Here is a 19,577-nt window from a genome sequence, read left to right as displayed (position 1 = left end):
AATTGTAATAATATCATATTAATACAGAACCCACTAATTGACATTTATAAGCTTAATTCTGGCTGTAATAATACTACAATTTCGAACTCAGGGTTTGTATTTATTTAGTATAAATACTAATAATTAAAATAATGTAAATGAAACTATTATGTTTAACATAAGATTAGATTTTCTTTTACACTTTAGAATTCGGATGAAACAATTATTATTGGAAAATATTGTAATTTGCATTATTTATGTATTTAATATTATTAGTTTTCATATTTTAACAATTAATAAATTTTTTCCTCATAATCTCGTAGACGCATCACTTAAGATGGAATATTATTAAAAAATTTTGTAAAATTAATAGTGAAATCAATTTTGAAATTCGAAATTTAAAATTCTAATTATATTAGGTCATGCGTCTAAGAGAATTATGGGTGTTGAATTTATGCTTACTCTCAACATAATCACATAAGTTTAAAAAAAAAGAAAGATTTATGTACCATCCTGTATTTATGTTATCATTTTTAATTATTTAAATATTTTGATTTTAATTAATTGAAAATAACTTGGTATAGATAAATGGTTATATTAATTTCTATTTTCTCTCAAATATTTGTATTTCATCTCAGTATTTTCGTTTTTTATTATTATATAACATACTTCTTTTTTTTTTTTTTTTAATTTCTAACAATAATGATTATATACCCCAAAATCCCATAATATTCTATTACATAATTTATGTAATATATAAAATTGTATTTTAAATTGATTGCAAAATTTATATTTTCATTAGTAAAAGTTTTCTTAATTTGAAAGAATAAAAATCAGAAAAGATGCATAATTTTAGAGCCATAAAAATAATGCTTTTCCCGACTTTTTTTATTTCAAATTATTTTGAATAGCGAAATAATAGACCTACATATAAATTATAAACATAAGAAACTTTTATTAAAATTTAAAATATGTGAATGATATTTATGATTTTTACATTTAGTGATTTATTAAATTTTTAATTCTATTATTATTTCAATATTGAGGCGCTTTAATTTGGAGGCGTAGAATAATTACTCTTAATTATAATTTGTGTTAATGGGGGTAAATTTTTTATTATAAATTGTGATATTGGGGTAAATACATTATTGTACAATGTTTTAGGTATCTAATTAATAAAAGCAAAATAGAAATTGATTTTAAAATGTAAGATTCATAAAAATTTTTGGGAAATTTTGAAATAAATCTAAAGAAAAAATTTTTTTGTTTTGATATTTAACTTTAAAAATTTTAATTTTTTTTTATCTCACACTTTACATCATACTTTTTATATATAAATATGATATAAAAACAGCCTCTTTTTTTTTGTTTTGAATATTTGAGTTTTTTAAATTTTTTATGGATTTTTGTTTTTTTTTTTTAATTTTATATTTAAACATGTTTTTTTTTGAACATGCACTTCAAAATTCAGTGTTTTTTTTTTTTTTAAATACTTGAAACTACGTTTTTACGGTCCCACTTGGTTTTTTTTTATCATTTTGAATTTTTTGTTTTCGGTTCCTTATATTTTTTTATAATTTACTCCTTTTCCTTCTGATTTTTACTAAATTCCTAGATTTTGATTATTTTCGATTTGAAAATTTTAAAGTTTTAAGCGCTACTCTTTGAAACGAATTCATGTAATATATCGCATGCCATTTCAATATTATTTCTTGATATACCTAAAGCAGTAATTGCATTTTCTTTTGAGTAACCTTCTTTCATTAATCTTGCAATATATTCTAAATTTATGTTCTCATACGGGACATTACAGTCTTTATTAGTGATTGTCACATTTTCGTATAGCAATGGATTATGTTGTGTATGCTGTTGTTGTTGCTGATGTTTTTGCTGTTGCGATTGCTGTTGTTGAATTATATGATTACTGCTATTATTTGAATTATTTAATTGGGATGCAGACTGATATTGTATATTGGAAGAGTTTTTTGTTAATGATAAATTATTGGTACTGGAAGAAGAATTTGCACAAGATAAATTAGAATTAATGTTGCTACAGCAACTTGTACTAGCACTACTAAAATGTGAAATGGTTATCGATTTTGAAGGATATTGTTGTTGTTGTTGTTGTTGCTGCTGTTGTTGTTGTCCTTGATATGGTACCGGAGTATGACGATGTTGCTGCTGTTGTTGGTGTTGTTGATATTCTTGACTATAAATTGGATTTGATGAAGCATTTGGAAATGATTGATATCTACCGGAATTGAAATTTGCTTGTGATGATGGTAAAGATGTTGTATTACCATTTATTGTGTTAACGTTATTTGAATTTGTTGATCTAGAATTACATTCTCTATCATTACTGTTTTGAATTGAAACTATAATTGGTTTTCTTGCTTCTAATGGTCGAGTATCAATTATTCCGGTTATTGTTTCAGCTGGGCCTACAACAATATCGTTATCATCATCTAAAAGGTTAATTGGTAAAACTTGAGCATTATTATCACTTCCACTTGTTCCGGCAACACTATTTGAAATATTTGTCTGTTTAATGTTATCACATAAATTATCAACAATATTAATAGTAGCATTTGTATTTGCATTACTCGGCATTGGTAATGTTTTATGTAAAACCCCTGTATTTGGTTGTTGATAAGATGTCGAAGATATAGCAGATGAGGATAAAACTACATTATGTTTTGGTATCGGTGGAGCATTTGTTTTCGGCACTTCTATTTCTGACGTTGTAATTTCAGTTATAGTCGAAGAAATATTTTTATTTGTTGTAACATTATTATTACTGTTCAAACTAATTAAATTTGATGTAGGTGAAACAATACCCGAAATTGATGGCTTTAGTTGGCGAATATTAATTGAGTTATCAATACCGGGAGAAGATTTTCGAGGTGGTAATGGTGGAGCTAATGGTGCACTTATTATAGCAGATGAAGATGATGATGATGATGTTGTAGATGATATATCACATGGTAATTGTACTTGTGCTAATGTAGCAGAACAAGATGATAAAGAACTATTTCCCAAAGAGCCATCACAATTATTTTCAGCGGATATTGCTTTATTTAGAATTTTATTAACTATTTGTTGTTGCGATGTTGAGCTTATAGGAGCGCTCATTCGATTTAAATTTGTTCCGGATGATGCTAAAGCGCCTGTTGTTGCTGATGTTGTTGATGATGATGATGATGATGAAGATGATGAAGCCGACGCTAAAGATGAAGATATTTGGGTCGAAGGCGCTGGCGTTAATGAAGATGTTTTTATTGATGAGGAACAACAGCCAACCATACTCGATAAAATACCATTATTTACGCTATGTAAGGATGGTGCTGATGGTTGTTGTTGCTGTAAGTGCTGTTGTTGCTGTTGTTCTCCTAATAATACTGCCGCAGAAGATGAGTTAACACCTGTTGCTATTGAAGATGCTGATGAGTTTGATGATGATGATGATGAACTATTGGCGATTGAATTCAAAACAATATTTCGTCGTGCTAATCTTGGTGATGAATGAGGACTCTGTTTTTCAGATCTCGATGAATTTATATTATTACTGAGAGCGTGTAAAGATGATGTTGCTATGTTGAATTCACCCAAATCCTGAAGGATTTTATTTTTCACAATTATTTGTATTTTATTTTTAATTATATGAAATTTTATTTACAATAATTTTTTTTTCTATTTGAAATTCATTTTTTTTCACTAATTCAAACACGTATTAATTGAATACAAAATACAAAAAATTAAACTATGTATATTTAGAATATTAGATAAAAAAATTGTACATAACAGGAAAAAAAGCATGCTTTTTGCATTAATTATTAAGAAACCAAATACTAAAACAAACAGGTTACTAGTAGAAAGATATCGAGTAGTAGATCACGCTTGTCAAAGAAATAAGTGAATAATTTAAAATAAAATTAAACACAAGTCGTAATTATTGAAAAAGTTAAAAAAAACACACACGCAAGCAATATTTCACACAATGCTTTTTTTTATTGAGAAAATCAATCAAAACAGTGAATAAAACAAAACCAAATAAAAAATTAATTTTTTTAAATATTTTATTATTGTATATATTTCTTTTTTTTTTTTTAATTTTCTAAATTGTATAAAATCTATTCTTAATAATATTATTTTTTTTTTAAATTCTTTATTATTTAAATGATTAATTCTATTTATATATAAATAATTAGAAACAAAATATATCAGAATTTTTTTTTTGGAAAAATTTTGTTAAAAATTTAGAATAATATTTTCAATTTTGAAATTTGTAAAGAGCAACACTAATTAATTTATTAGAAAATTTAATGTTAGAAAACAAGAGAAAAGAAAGCATTCTATATATTTAAAAAAAGGGTCTTTTTTTGTATTTAGTAAAAAAAGAATTAAACAGAGCGTTCATCAATTTTATTTTAAATGATTGGCAAATAATTTGCAAGTTTTCCCATATTTTTTGATTATTAAAAAAACAATATAAAACCGTACGGGGTAGTTAATTAATGAATAAGTACTTTAAATTTTTTTTAATGATTCTAAATGATATTTTTGCATTAAAAAGCAATTGATTGAATCATTCATTATTAATTTTTTTGATTGATTACAAAAAAAATAAATCAATTTAACTATATTTATTTTGAAAATAATAAAATTATTAAATTATCTTACATATTTGCATTGGTAATTTTTGTTATTTTGAAGAAGACTTTTAAATATAATTAAAAATCCTATTATACAAAATTTATTTTAAAGAATTTTGGTGTTTAGTATATTTTCACATACTCTTGAAGTAATAGTTAATTATTTGAATTAATTTAAAAGTAAGAAAAAAAAAAACACTTTTTTTTAAATATATTAAAATGACCCTCCTCTCTTTTTTTTCTTTTTTAAAAATCATTCATTTTTTGATTTAGAAGTAGTTTTATGTATTTAATATACACACACATATTAGAATATAATTTATTAATTTCTTAATTATAATGAAAATAATTAATTTTATAGTTGTTTATACTTGTATAAAAGTTTTACTGTACAAAATTATTATATAATGATAAAAAAGAACTTAAAATGCAGTCTTAATTTTGAATGTTATACACACATAATAATTAAATTTTTTATATAAAATCATACAATTACTAAAATAAAAAAAAATAAAATAAAATAAAATTTATTTTATAAATAAAATGGCAAACTCTTGAAAAAAAAATATCTAATTTATAAATGTAAATTTTTTTTATTGTAAATTATATGGTAAATATTGAAATTAAAATAAATTGGAATGATGTAGAAAATTATGTTTCTAGCTGAAGATAATCAATAAAATAAAAGAATTTTATGTTTTTAAAAATTTCAACTAAAATTTTTATTTTTTTCCTTGCAATTATTTTTTGTAATTGATTTTTTTTTTTTTTTGGTAGGAAATAGCTTCTTATTGCAAAAAAATATATGGTTTTAGTAAAATTGAAAAAAATTAAATATTATAAAATAATAATAAAAATTTTTCTTCAGCAAAACAAAATTTAATTATTATTTATTTTATTATTAATTAAAATAACCATAATAATAGCAATAAAAAAAAAAAGTTAAAATTTTAAGGAAATTTTATAAATAATGTTATAATAATATATTATATTGAAAATATTTCAATAAAAAATTGTAAATGTGACTAATAAATTTATATTTTTAAATTTTAAACTTTTACAATTTATCCAATATGAAAAAGATAATAACTATTATATACTACTTAAACGCTTATAGTTAAATACATTAAATATTCAAGACAATGTCAAGAATACAATGCAATTTTGGAAATTTTAAATGAAATATTTTCAATGAATTTCCAACATACATATACATACATATGATTAAAGTCATCTAATTTAATGATAAGTAAATGAAAAAATGCGATTAATTTATGTGCGATTTCATAAATAAATAAAGCAATCACTTTTAATATACAAAAATAAAATAAAATATGATCTAATGAAATGACAATATTCAAAAAGTATAATAATATATTTGTCAATATATATTTATTAAATACATATATTGAATAAGTAAATATTATAAGAACGCTAATATCGTATATAAAAAAAAAAATACATGTTATTTATCTTTATAACACGAAACGTAAATTTTTTCTATTAATTTTTTTTTAAATTTATTTTATCTATTTTTTTAACTAAACTTAAATTTTTGAATTTCTTTATTTAATTTATGTGAAAAGAAAAACAATTAAAAAGGTAAATTTTTTTTTAAATTTTGTTCTTTTCTTTTGTTTTTAAACATCTCAAAACAAAAGCAATAAGTTTTATAACAAACAAAACAAAAAAAATTTAAATATATTTTTATTAAAAAGAAAAATTTTTTTATCTAATCTGAATGCATAAACTATACCTCAGTATCATCATCATCAACATTTTGTTGTCGACCACTGGTTGAATTTCGATTGTGTTGCTTTTTTGGATCAAATGCATCTACGACTATTTGCTCGGTACCTTTAATTTCTGCTCTGCAAAATGGGCATCCCTATAAAAAAAATAAAATAAAATATCAATAAAATTTTCTTTTAATTAATAATCTTTAATTACGAACCTGGCCTTCTGAATCAACTTGCCATGCATTTAAACATGGGGTACAAAGTAAATGCCCACAAGGTTCAATTCGAATATCCTTATCATTCTCTGCACAAATTTTACATAACTGAAATGTACTCCCTGGAAAGTTTTAGACGCATTAAATATATTTAAATTATAGCAAATTTTAAGAATTGTACCCATTTCGCAATATAATTCATATTGTTCTTGCGTCACAGTTATGTGATCTTCTGTTGGACTTTGAACAGCAGATGACAAATCTGGATTATTAGGTTGACCATCAGGATATAAATAAAACCCTTCCCTAAAACAAGATAAATGTAAAGTGAATATGTGAAATATGAAGTTTTATATTGAAACTTCTTATTTTACCTATGACCATCTAGTAGCGCTTGACATAGTGATTTATTTTGTGGAATTGTTTGTAAAATTTCACCATCAGCTGTAACATAACCTATTGCCCACTGTCCTAATCTGGTACATGATAGTCTAAAATAATTTGATTCATTAAAATACCTGATGACATTTCATTTTCAACAATTGGTGAAATTTAGACAAAAAATATTTTTGGACCTACCTAAAAACATAACTACCAGCTTTTCTGATATACCTCTGCAAACGTGCTTTAACTTCATCATAAGTTAAAAATGCTACATATCCAGGATGTGTTACTGCCAAAATTTGCCAATTTCTTAAAAGTGTAGCCCATGGTTGGAACAGCCTTGTAAACACATCAAATTCAAAATTTGATATATAATCATTGCACGTTAAATCAATAGTGGTTTTTAACGCCATAGCTTCCAAGCCTGAGGAAATCGGATGAACACGATTTAATTCTTGCCGAAAAATTTTCCATGGGACTAGAGTACTAAAATTTTAATAAATTTGAATTTAATAATAATTCTTTTGGAAAGCAGGCATAAATTTTACTACGAACATTATTAACTAATTTAGAAGTTTACATTTAGGAAAGTATTCCTACCTGTTTCCAAAATTGATTTTCCAAAATTCTGCTGCGTCAGCTTTTGTAATTCTAAATTGATCTCCAGCGAAGATACCATTAGGAAAAATTGCTTTCAATTCGCTAAGCATATGTGAAAAAACTAAACTCAATTTAGTTAAATTTCTTCGATAGTGCGAATTCTCATCGAACATTTTCTCTTTGCCTTCTTTAAACAATTTTATAGCTTGTTTACATTTCCTCATCAAATTATTGATGAATACATTAAAATGCTCATTTGAATGTAGAATATGCATTTGATCTTCATACTTCGAATAAATTAATCTAAGGCGTTGATAAGTGTCCGGTAGAATATCCAATATAAACGGTGGACTATTCTTTAAGTTCATCTTTGGTTGTTGACATAATTTAACTACCTTATCCATTAGTTTCCATGTTTTATCTAATGTTTTCTTATCTGTAGATAATTTTTGTGGGCCACAGGCATCAGAAAATGCTCCGTGTAGTTTTGATAATATTGAACTAGTAATATTTTTTGATTGTTGAATTCGAGTACTACGACTTGTCGCCATTTTACCTGGATCAAATAAATTTTGCCTTTCGGTGGTGTCTGACAGTTAAAAAACCTCAATGAAATTTTCTTAACACTGAAAATTAATTGGATACACTAATACACTACCAAAAATTTTCAGTAAAATAATTTGGTGCAAACAAAATTATTAAAAAGCATATTACATAAAGTATTTTAAAATAATCCCAATTTGAATTGATTATATTACATTAGTGAAATATTTTTTTTTTGAATTTTCAATAAATTTTTCTCAAAATTGCACATTATACAACGTGAATGTGTTAGTGTCATTTACGAAAAAAAAATGAAAACCTCTGGCAATTTCTAACACAATTATTTTAACCAATTCGATTTATTTTAGTTTCACTTCATTAAATTTTATTTATTTAAACATCATTTTATTGAAAAAAACACTTTTACTACGTCCTGGGACATTTTTATAATCTTAAAATTAAATTATTTTTTTACAAGTAACTTTTAACACCCGACTTAAAATTCGGAATTGATTTTTTTTATTCCGAATTGAATTGAATGAAACTAATTTGACAGTTGACATTTAGTATTATAATGATGATGACTCCATTTAATTTGACGTCTCCCTTTACAATTCATATAAGAAAGTATATTTTATAAGTTTCCATGTCAAGGAAGCATCGCATAAATATTTAAAAATATGAAATTTTAATTAATAAAATATCAAAAAAAAAAATTTTAACAGGAAAGATAATTGAATTATTTTTTCAAATTTTAAAACATTTCAAATACTTTAAATTGCTATTTTGCGGATCCGACAATTGTCAAGAATTGTCAAAAGAATATGTAAATATTTAGCAAGCATATGAAAGAGGCAAAAAATATTTTCTACTTCATTTAAAAAAAAATTCATTTTTAAAAATGTTACATATTGGAAGATTTTTTTATTCAATGGTATTATTCAATGAGGAATTGTTTGTAAAATTTCTCCATCAGATGAATGGCAATTCAATTAAATTATTCGAATTTCGTTGCTGAAGAAAAATTCGCTGGAGGGTTACTGAAGATGACTTTATTTAAAAACAAGTCTATTGAAATGGATTTCTAAAATATTGTATAACTTACAATACGGCCCCTTCTCGAGATAATATTAAAATAATATCACCCTTAGATTAATGGGTTCCCTTCACGAATAAATTTTATATTGTGAGAATATTTGATTTCATGAATAATTATTACTTATTTTTTTCCACAAGTTTTTTTAACTTTGACATATTATACTTTTACGTTGTCAAGAGTCAAATTATTTTTAAATTGTTAATAATTATAGCGCCGTCGTTTAATTTTCTTATGTGGTTACATCTCTGAAATGAAGTCCATATTGAAATATGTACATATTTCTTTTTTTTGAAATTGACAGTGACATTTCCACATGTGTTTTTTTTTACTTGTTTTTCGTTGATTGGTGCATTTTGCGGCAATTTTATGAAAATTAGGTTTAACTTTGTTTTTAAATTAATTTTGTTAAATTTGTAAATTAAAACTTTAATATTGAGATTTTTGTGATAATTAAGTTCAAGAGATATGTGGCCTAGATTTGGTGTAAAAATATCAAACAGCACTTTTTGCATTGCCTATGCTAAGGTAAGTGTTTCTATAGTAATGTAATAGTTTGTCATCTTTTTTTTTTGTAGGAGGATGGTAAAATAGAAGTGATAGCTAATAAGCAAGGGGATCGCGTAAGCCCCGCTTGCTTATTTTGCGAAGAATCTGAGATTGAAGTGGGTGTTACGGCAAAACAAAAAATGTCAGCTAAACCAGGAGTAGGCATTACTAATAATCTTCTTTTATTTGGGCCTGAGTTGGAAGATGAAGAAATCGAAAGAGCTTTAAAACTAATACCGTGCAAATTTAATAATGAAGTGAAGGAATATGAGCTTATCAAACAAGGTGAAACGAAACCACACAAAACCTTATCACCGTACGAAGTTTGTGTGGAGTTTTTTAAGGCTACTTTTGGTAACTAAATATTTGTTTTATTTGTATCGTAATACTATTTTTTTTAATACTCGGCTGTTATAGAACTAGCTAGACAATGTCATTTACATGAAGAACATCCTAGTGTTGTATTGTCAATACCAGAATATTACCCACATAGAAACTGGAAAATTTTGTCTGAAGCTGCGGACGAAGCTGGATTTCACGTTGCTCAAATTATTACAGAACCAACTGCTGCTGTCTTAGCGTATGAAATGGCAGAGGATGAGAAGCTTTCTTCTAAAATAGTTCTTTATATAAAAACTGGAGGACTATGTACAAGTTTGGCTTTATTTGAATTGGGAGATGGATTTTATACTGTTCTTAAAACCGTTGGACCTTTTTATATCGGAGGAAGTCAAATTACTTCTGCTTTAGCTGATTTTATTTGTAATAGTTTTGAAAATTGTTTATGATCAATTATTTTTATGATTTTAAATTTTTTTATTAGGCAATGAATTCTACAAAAAAAATAAGTTAGATCCAAATGAAAGTCGGCGATCGAAAGCAAAAGTAACAAGTGCAGCTGAAAATTGTAAACATATTTTAACAAGCATGCCAACAACTCAAGTCTATATAGATTCGCTTATGGATGGTGTCGATTTCAACATGCAATTGACAAGAGCTAGATACGAAAGTATTATGCAACCATTTTTAAATGATTATTCTTCAACATTAACAAGTGCTCTTAAGGAAGTAAATGAAGATAATCGTAAAATTGATGAAATTATTTTAGCTGGAGCTACACTGAAAATACCAAAAATACAATCATTAATTAATTCTTTGATTCCTGATGCAAACGTAAATACTAAATTTGCGCCCGATGAAGTTGTCGCTATTGGCTGTGCACGACAATCGTTATTCATTCATCCAGATCATCTTGATTTAGAAAATACGGAAGAAATTTATATTGTACCAGAAAATATTTATATATGGCACAATGATACAACAAAAGTTGTAGAAAATGGTATTGATAAAAAATCTAATAAATTAAATGAGAAAGATATTTTATGCGAAAAAGGAATGACTGTACCAAACGTATTTAGAATTTTTGTAACTGAAAGTAATCCTTTGCCATCTACAGTAGAAAATAATGCTGTTACCTTTAGTATACAATGTGGTGAATTTATGAAGGACATACAAGTAAATGATTTAAAATCTAAAGATGGTAAATTTCATCTTGAAATTAGTATTGAGCTTAATGATGAACATATAAAACATCCTGTTATTAATATTAAACCAGCTGATGTTGAATCAAAAGAAGAACAAATAAAAAAATAGTATACATTGTAAAATATTAGTTGAAAAATGCATTATAATGTTAAAGTAATTTTAATTTTATTAAATTATCAAATAGACAAACAATAATAACAAATTAAGAAATAAAATTTATTTTTTTATTTACATACATATATATGTGTGTATACATTTTATATGTATACATGTATATATATACATGTAATCGATAGTAGATTGTAAGATGTATCAATAAAAAGGGCCATTGAAAAGTTTTGGATTTATACATACCTATATGTATGTATGTACATATCATATAGATAGAATTTACTACAATAAACTTCACTTTTGATATTAATCCTTATAAATCTATTATACTATAAAATTCTATTCAGTTATAGGTATAGATTATTAAGGTCAATTAAAGAAATATGTAGGTATAAAAAAAGTCAATTCGAATGTTTTTTTGTTAAAAGTGATCCAAATATTTAGGTACATAGGTATGTGTGTACGTAAATGTTGATTTTAAATGTTACTTTAATTATTATGCTCTTGTTTTTTTCTTTTTTAGAAATTTATATGTTTCTTATTCACCGATTGACAATTGACCGATATTAAGAAGTAAGTAAAAAACAAAACAGAAAGAAAAACAGTAATTCAACTTACTGAATAACATTTCAATCAAATTAAAAGTAAAAAAAAAATGTAAAAAGAAAGTGGTATTATGGATTAGTAAAATATTTCTTCAATTTCAGAATTAACTTATCACTTAACGTTATAGGTACATAAGCTTATAAAAAATTTAATTTAACGTAATTAAAATTGTAATTTTGTTGCTTGAATTTGATAATTTTGATTTTTTGTTCACACAAAAAAAAATATGTATTTCTCATTGGATATTTTAAATAATGTATTTAATTACATAATACAAAAGATTATTAATGTAAAACATTTTTACAACACTCAAGTTAACATTTCCTGTTACAGAAGAAAATGTTATTTTTTATGGCCTACTTTTAGGAGAAAGATAACCTTTTAAAATTACCTATGTCGATATGATCAATTAATAAATTAAATAACTGACTTTGGCATTCTGTTAATAACAAGTTTTATCTAATGGTTTATTGAATAGTGCATTGATAGATTTATGGAAAATCATTTGTTTAAATCGTTCGTTATTCTTAAATCATATTTAATCATTAAATTCATAAATTGCATTTAAAGAAAATTTTACATGTAGGCAGGTACTATCTGTTATTTTTGTATCTGTATCTAATTTTTGTATTTTTGTATCTAACAAATGTTTAAAATTTTTAACAATTAAAAAAAAAAAAAAAGCAATTTATTGGCTTTATATTTTACATATTTTTATTGTTTACATATTTATATACATTTTATCAATTTCTATAAACCAAAATATAGTACATAATTTAAATTTTAATATATTTTAAGCTTTTAAATTATAAAATTTATTAAAATTATTATATAAATGATTATTGTATTGAATTAGTTGATTTGAAATCTCTATGGATTATATAATTTATTCTCTATGGACACTATAAACCTGCTATCAACAATATTATCATTTTTTATTGACCATTATTCAATTAATACTATATTGTAGTTTCAATATCACCATTGGTACATATTATATAGTATGATAATATCATAAATGTTTCATGCAAATATATTTTTATATATGTATTTATTATCTTTTTATTATTTAGTCCTTTTTGATCTGAAAATTTTAAAAATTAAATTATGCAGGCATATATAATTGTGATTAACATATATGCGCTATCTAGTTTATGAATATATTTCAATTTACCTTAAATTATACTTAGTTTAGCTTCTATTTTAACTGGTATATCACCTTGGTTTTGTAACTATTTAATATAACTATGTAAAATATCTATTTTTAACTATGTAAAATATTTATTTTTTTTTGGTACATTTGCTCGTCACATAAATTTTTATGATTTTTTAAAACAAAATTATTTTCGCCCTACATTTTTTTTTATAACAGTGAATTCATTTTGCCTGAATCTATTTTACAATTTCATATACATATGTACATAATATATGTTTATAGACAAGCATGTTTAAATTATCATATTTACTAAAGCTTAACTCTAACAAAGTTAAGAATTATTTGTTGCAATTTTATATCTATAATATAAGAGTAATTTTCATTTCTTTTAATATTAGAAAGTAATTAATAAAATCATTCATACATAATATGTATAATACTGGAATTACGTTGAAGAAAATTTTACACAAAAAAAATGTCTATTCATTATAATCTAAATTTTATTTGACGACAGTAAACTTGAGCTAATTTCCTATTAAAATTTTTTATCGTTATTAACATAAAAAAGAATTTTCAAACTATTTCTATCTATTTTGTGTGATTATTTTCTTTTAAACTATATATATATATATATGTTCATACTTAATAAAACTAACTTTGTGTACAATAGTACATACATACATAAATATAAATTTTTGGTTTCTTTTCTTCTTTCTTTATTGTAAGTAATTTAAGGTGAAGATAAAAAGAACAAAAAAAAAAAAAAAGGTTTCAAAGTCAATAGGTTTATCGTGTCATTATTTATGTAGTTTCCTAGATTTTCCTTTTTCTTTTCATTTTACAAAAAAAGAAAAACAAAAAAAAAATACAAATTTGTATTCTCACACTAATAAAGTCTGCCAAAGGTAATAAATATAACGCTCTTTGCTGAATTTTATGGTTAGCGAAAATATTTTTGCAATAAAATTATTAGAACACATATTTGAACTTCATGTATACATAAATACATTTTGTGTATGCAGATTAATTAATTTCGGATGGATTGTAGCTATTAAGTTGTAGCTATTGTAATTTTCGATTGAATTTTAAAATTTCTGTCTGTTTGATAAATTAAAGGTGAATTATAATTCATTTGCATTAGGAACTCTGCACGGACGTATTTGCTATATAATAATACTAGTACTACAACAATAATTATACCATACACAAGTGAAATACGCACGTGTTGACGCATAGTACTTGCTATAGTACTATACGCTATTACTATAGTACATATAGTACAATAAGGTGGTACAATATAGTACAAGTAAGATGGAAAATCTATTTAATTTATTTTTAAAATTACATATTACCTAGGTAAAGATTATAGGAGTAAAAAAAAAATTAATTACTTAATTGTAATATTAAAAATGTTTTGCATTAAAAAAAAAATTTGGATTTTTTTTTTTCGAAATTCTCCAAAATTATCTCAATTGAATATTATTTATTATTTTTTATAATACAGACTTGCAATAATATATGTATGTATGTATTGAAATTTTACAAATTATAATTATTGTAAAAAAGTTGGTACATAATATGCTATTTTCAAGTGCATATACAAAACTTGATATAATTATATACAGTGGAACCTGGTTGTATACACAATCTTTCCGGCAGAATTTTAATAGCAATGACAATAAGAACATATAATATATATTATATACGAGTATATTATAATAATTATTATATTGAACATAAATTAATATTTTCTATGTTTCGGTCCAGATGGTTCAACACATATTTTTTTTTATCAAAAATTTGTGTTTATATAATCAGAAGATCTTTGTATGATGAGACACTATTTGTTGTCCTTGTCAAAGTTTCGTGTTATTAAATGAGTTGCAGTTAAGCGTAACAAATAGAATAGGTATGAAGAATTTTTCTAATTACATGTGCGTATAAAGAATTTTATTGCTTATATGCATGTTATATATATATAAGAGTGTTCAACTGTATATGAATATAAAATTATATTTTCTATATAATTTTAATTTCTCTACAAAAAATACCCAGACAGTGTCTATTTTATGATTTACCAATATAAATATAATATTTTTATGATAATTTTGTAAAATATAAAGAGAATAAAACCAAAAAAGAAAATTTTAAGTGTTTTTACAATATTATTTTTGGTTAAAATTGAAAAAAAAAAAATTATGTATTTAAATTTTTTTTTTTTTGAACGATTTGCTTCACCAAAAAAACAAAATATTTAATTTGTATGTATGTATGTATAAATATGTGTGTACCTACATATTAATTTCTATGATTTTTTACTATAATTTTTTAATGCAATAAATTTTAAATTCAAATTTATATTTTATACCTTTAGGCAAAAATTATATGAAATTTTCAGATGAAAGTTTCACGATTTTTTAATTTTTTTTTTTTTTTTGTTATTATTTTTGTTATTATTTTTGTGTATGATGTTAAATTAGGAAAGTACATAAAAATTTTCCTACAATAATCTTTCTCAAATAGGTTATCGCGTTCATAATTAAATGTGAATATATATATATATATATATATATATATGTAATGTAATATAATATTACAATACTTTTACCTTATATATTTTGAGGCGGGTGTATATATGTATGTAAAAATTTTACATACAATGTTAAAAATTCTGATTTACTATAATGAAATTTTACACCAAAATAAATATTAATTTTCAACTAAATGCTAATTTGTAATTTAAATAAAATTTCTAAAGAAAAATTAAATAAATTTTCCCGGTAAAATGGTCTATTAAATTTCAATTATTTATGATTATTTTTTATATTTTGTGTAATAGTTATGTGATGTTTTAGGAAATTCAAAATTTTTTTTTTTTTTTGAAAAATTAATTAGGCATAATATAGTGTAGATAATTTAAATGTTATATTATAATTTATTACTTAAAATTTTATTAAATAATTTATTTCATTATCTTATTCTAATAAAGTTTTAATTTTTTAATTATTTAAGTTTGAAATTTTCCTCTATAATAGAGGAATTTTTATTAATTTTATAATTTATAATTAAGTTTATTTGATATTTGGTCTATTAACTGATATAGAATGTGTAAATCTTTTATTACCTACATTATTTTACAAGAGAATTATTAGCTTTTTAATTCTACAAGCATATTTTATTGTAATTATAATCCGCATTATGGAGTACATTGGATTTGATTGTAATAAAATGCTCTTTTTGAAAATTATTTGAATCGAGTAAGAATTTATGGTTTTTTAGGATTTTCATTATACTGTTATTATTATTAAAATTCCTAAACTATTAAATTTCTCAATCTTTTACTAGAATAAGTAAAATATTCTACATATAGTTTAATATAGTATAGTCTTATTTTAGCAGTAAACTTCAAAATTCAAAACCAAAATTGAATAAATATTAAAATACACAAGCACTTTTAAGATGAAATTATTAAAATTTATGACTTAATTTATCTAAACTTATTAAATTAATTTCGTTTTTATTGTGTATAAATGAAAAAATGAAAAAAGCACGCTACAATATTAAGAAATCAAAAAATCAATGCAATATTTATAATTTAAAGCATTTATTAATTATTTATTTTAATTGTATACTTGTATACTTGTATATATATAGTGAAATATTTATTTTTATTAGTATATACATTGTTTAAGAAAATCATAATTACGCACAATTAATATTAATTCTTTTTTTTTCTCTCTTGTAATTTTTGTAATTTACTTGCGTAAATAATTATAGTCTAATAATTTAATGGTTGGTTTTTAAAATAAAAATTTTATATGATTTTTATTAATTTTTTTATGAATTTTAATTTTTTCCAGAAAATTTTCATTAAATTTTTTGTATATTTTGGTTTTGTACAATTAATATCTTTTAAAATTTATTAATTGATAAAAAATAATCATATAAGTAAGCACAATTGTTTGAAAATTAATCAAATTTTGAATATTATTAATCCGTAAGTTCAATTATTCATATAAGAAATGTACAGACACGGCTATAATATCTAAAATAATTTTAATAGATATTAAAAAATTCCAATGAAATATTGAATTTAATCTACTATCCAAAATTTTATAATTTACATTAAATACTAGCTAGTATGCCGAACAATTGAAAAGCAAAAAAATAAAATAATAATTTTTTATATAATGAAACACGGCCCTCAAAATTTCATCAGAAAAATTTATTCTTGATGATTGCCTACAATTATGCAATTTTTTTTTTATAAAAGAAAAATTTTTGATCTATTTTTCAAAAATTTTCAAAATAATTTCTATAATTGTTATTATTTACTTTCATTTTCTGGTTTTCTTCCCATCTCTTAGGAATCAACGGCATTTTTGATAAAAATGCATTTAAGTTCATCCTTCTGTTATTCAATTGACCTTTTCTACGGCCTGAACTCTTCCTTTAAACCTAAAATTAAAATGAAACCTAATTTAATTTAATTGCAATTGATTTTTTTTTTTTTTTAATTTTTATATATAAAAAAATAAAAAATAAAAAAAATTTTCAAAAATTAAAAAAAAAAACAATTAAAAAATGTGATTAATCTAGGTAAAAAAAAAAAAAATTAAGTTCCGGAACGAATATTTTATAATTTTACATACAAATGTTGCCAGAAGAAGAGAGGTGTATATATGTAAGTGGTTTTAATTTCATTGTGTGTGAATGGCATCCCACATCATTACCGTCTTATATTCTGCATTCTGTATACATATATGAGGCATAATATAATAATTATTTACCTATATATATATCGATCAACATTATTAACTGTCCATTATACGTCTATACAGCAAAACCGAACAATTATAAGTATAACAAAACAAAATAAAATCAGAAAAAAAAAAAACCAAACAAACAAATTTGAATTTGGTATATTTGTAATAATTGTAAACCAAAATATAATGTAAAAAAATTCATAAAAATTTGCTCTAAAAAATTTCCATTTTATTGTAATACCGCGTAAGCCTTCATTAAACACATTTTGTACATAGACATACATCGTGCATACTTACAGGGTGCTTCAGATAGATATACAACAACATATATCAATGGTTGGCGGATGAAAAACACGAATGGTACAACTTTTGTTTCGTAATGGGTACCAATTCTTAAGAGCTTCCGAAATGCGCATGGTATTTAAAAGGGTAGATGCATGGTTCCGAAAAGAATAGGTTTTTTTTTTTGTATTTTTTGCATTTTTTTAAAACATAAGCATTCAAACTCTAAAAAATTTCAATTTTTTTCATTTTATATTTATTATCGCATCAATTTCTTTGAAAATTTTCTTTTACAAAATATTGACGAGCTTCTTAAGCTTCAATTTAAGCTATCAAACGTCGTAAAATGTTAAATGTCTTTTAAGGTACAGAAGATATACGAAAAAAAAAAATCATTTTCAGTTCAAGATTTTGAAGGCCATATCTCCATCAACTGTGATATATTTTGCTGTATATATCATTCCGAATCAACCTGTACATACAAATATATACAAACACATATTGTATATTTAATTTTTCTCTTTCTATATATACAAATTTTCTAATACATTATATTATTGTTGCTCATGTTTTTGTTGCTTGCTACCATAATTGCTACCGCTTAAGCAGCAAAATATCTACTGTTCAAAAAAAACAAAAAAAAACAAAAAACAAAAAATTTGTAATTTTCTTTTTTGTTTTCCTCTCATTTTTTTTTCTTTTTGTTATTATTATATATACCCATATATTAAATTTATATTGTGTTAAAATATTTACATTCACACATACTATTAATAATGGTATTAAAAGTATAATAAATAATTATGTGAACTAAGAAAATCTAAGCTTAAAATTTTTACAGCAACAATATGAAATTATATTAAAGTGTGAGTGTTTGTATATCCATATAATTTGTATAGAGTATGAGTATTTCATTTTTTTTTTTTTGTTGCAGCAACATTTTCATTTTGATATTTTTTTTTACATTTTTTTAACAAGCATTCAAGTTTCTGTGTAAAAAAAAAAATTAAAGTACAATTCAGTTCAAAAAATTTTCTTTTTATTTTCAATTTTTTTCTTTTTTTATTTTTCATTTTTTATTCTTTTCGTTGTAAAAAAAACAAAAAACAAAAACTGAGCCAATCGCTTTTTTCTTTTTCTATTCTGCGTTTGTTGTTTTTATTTTTTCATATATTTTTTCTCACTCACTATAGTCACCATATACACAATAATTTTTATTATACTTTTCTTTTCTTTATACTTTTTCCATATTTATACATACTTACATATTAAAATGCTTTTATAATAATATATGTATGTTTGTATAAATATTTACATATTTATTATTTATTATAAGGCAAAAGAGTGTTTTATA

The 19,577-nt window shown here is 23.1% G+C and overlaps 3 protein-coding genes across 3 annotated transcripts; 1 reads left to right on the top strand and 2 right to left on the bottom strand.

Moving 5' to 3' along the window:
- Positions 1 to 1,629: 1,629 nt before the first annotated feature.
- On the bottom strand, positions 1,630 to 3,806 carry LOC129606952 (uncharacterized). The gene is made up of 3 exons (XM_055517601.1): positions 3,777 to 3,806; positions 2,787 to 3,591; positions 1,630 to 2,714 (listed from the first exon to the last, which is right to left on the bottom strand). The coding sequence occupies exons 1-3, from the start codon at positions 3,804 to 3,806 to the stop codon at positions 1,630 to 1,632; spliced, it is 1,920 nt and encodes a 639-aa protein (XP_055373576.1).
- A 2,300-nt stretch (positions 3,807 to 6,106) lies between these two features.
- On the bottom strand, positions 6,107 to 8,613 carry LOC129606731 (E3 ubiquitin-protein ligase CBL-like). The gene is made up of 6 exons (XM_055517238.1): positions 7,570 to 8,613; positions 7,165 to 7,455; positions 6,960 to 7,076; positions 6,767 to 6,891; positions 6,586 to 6,707; positions 6,107 to 6,519 (listed from the first exon to the last, which is right to left on the bottom strand). Exons 1-6 carry the CDS (start codon positions 8,118 to 8,120, stop codon positions 6,382 to 6,384), a joined length of 1,344 nt encoding a protein of 447 aa, XP_055373213.1. The 5' UTR covers positions 8,121 to 8,613; the 3' UTR covers positions 6,107 to 6,381.
- Positions 8,614 to 9,534: 921 nt separating this feature from the next.
- LOC129606877 (heat shock 70 kDa protein 14) lies at positions 9,535 to 11,498 on the top strand. The gene is made up of 4 exons (XM_055517492.1): positions 9,535 to 9,736; positions 9,787 to 10,111; positions 10,175 to 10,519; positions 10,581 to 11,498. The coding sequence occupies exons 1-4, from the start codon at positions 9,677 to 9,679 to the stop codon at positions 11,408 to 11,410; spliced, it is 1,560 nt and encodes a 519-aa protein (XP_055373467.1). The 5' UTR covers positions 9,535 to 9,676; the 3' UTR covers positions 11,411 to 11,498.
- Positions 11,499 to 19,577: the final 8,079 nt, after the last annotated feature.

This window comes from Condylostylus longicornis, unplaced genomic scaffold (genome assembly GCF_029603195.1).
Source record: "Condylostylus longicornis isolate FDR11 unplaced genomic scaffold, ASM2960319v2 ptg000022l, whole genome shotgun sequence".
Lineage (NCBI taxonomy): Eukaryota > Metazoa > Arthropoda > Insecta > Diptera > Dolichopodidae > Condylostylus > Condylostylus longicornis.
The sequence above is the reverse complement of the archived record's forward strand: the minus strand, read 5'-3'. Positions and strand labels throughout refer to the sequence as shown.

Coding starts and splice junctions, on each gene's coding strand:
- LOC129606952 (XM_055517601.1), bottom strand. CDS start 3,806: ATGCAAAAAGCATGCTTTTTTTCCTGTTAT. Junction 3,592..3,776: donor CATGCTTTTTTTCCTGTTAT/GTACAATTTTTT, acceptor AAAATCCTTCAG/GATTTGGGTGAATTCAACAT. Junction 2,715..2,786: donor ACCTACATCAAATTTAATTA/GTTTGAACAGTA, acceptor TTACAACGTCAG/AAATAGAAGTGCCGAAAACA.
- LOC129606731 (XM_055517238.1), bottom strand. CDS start 8,120: ATGGCGACAAGTCGTAGTACTCGAATTCAACAATCAAAAAATATTACT. Junction 6,708..6,766: donor TGAATTATATTGCGAAATGG/GTACAATTCTTA, acceptor AAAACTTTCCAG/GGAGTACATTTCAGTTATGT. Junction 6,520..6,585: donor AAGTTGATTCAGAAGGCCAG/GTTCGTAATTAA, acceptor TTTTTTTTATAG/GGATGCCCATTTTGCAGAGC.
- LOC129606877 (XM_055517492.1), top strand. CDS start 9,677: ATGTGGCCTAGATTTGGTGTAAAAATATCAAACAGCACTTTTTGCATT. Junction 9,737..9,786: donor TTTGCATTGCCTATGCTAAG/GTAAGTGTTTCT, acceptor TTTTTTTTGTAG/GAGGATGGTAAAATAGAAGT. Junction 10,520..10,580: donor TGCTTTAGCTGATTTTATTT/GTAATAGTTTTG, acceptor TTTTTTTATTAG/GCAATGAATTCTACAAAAAA.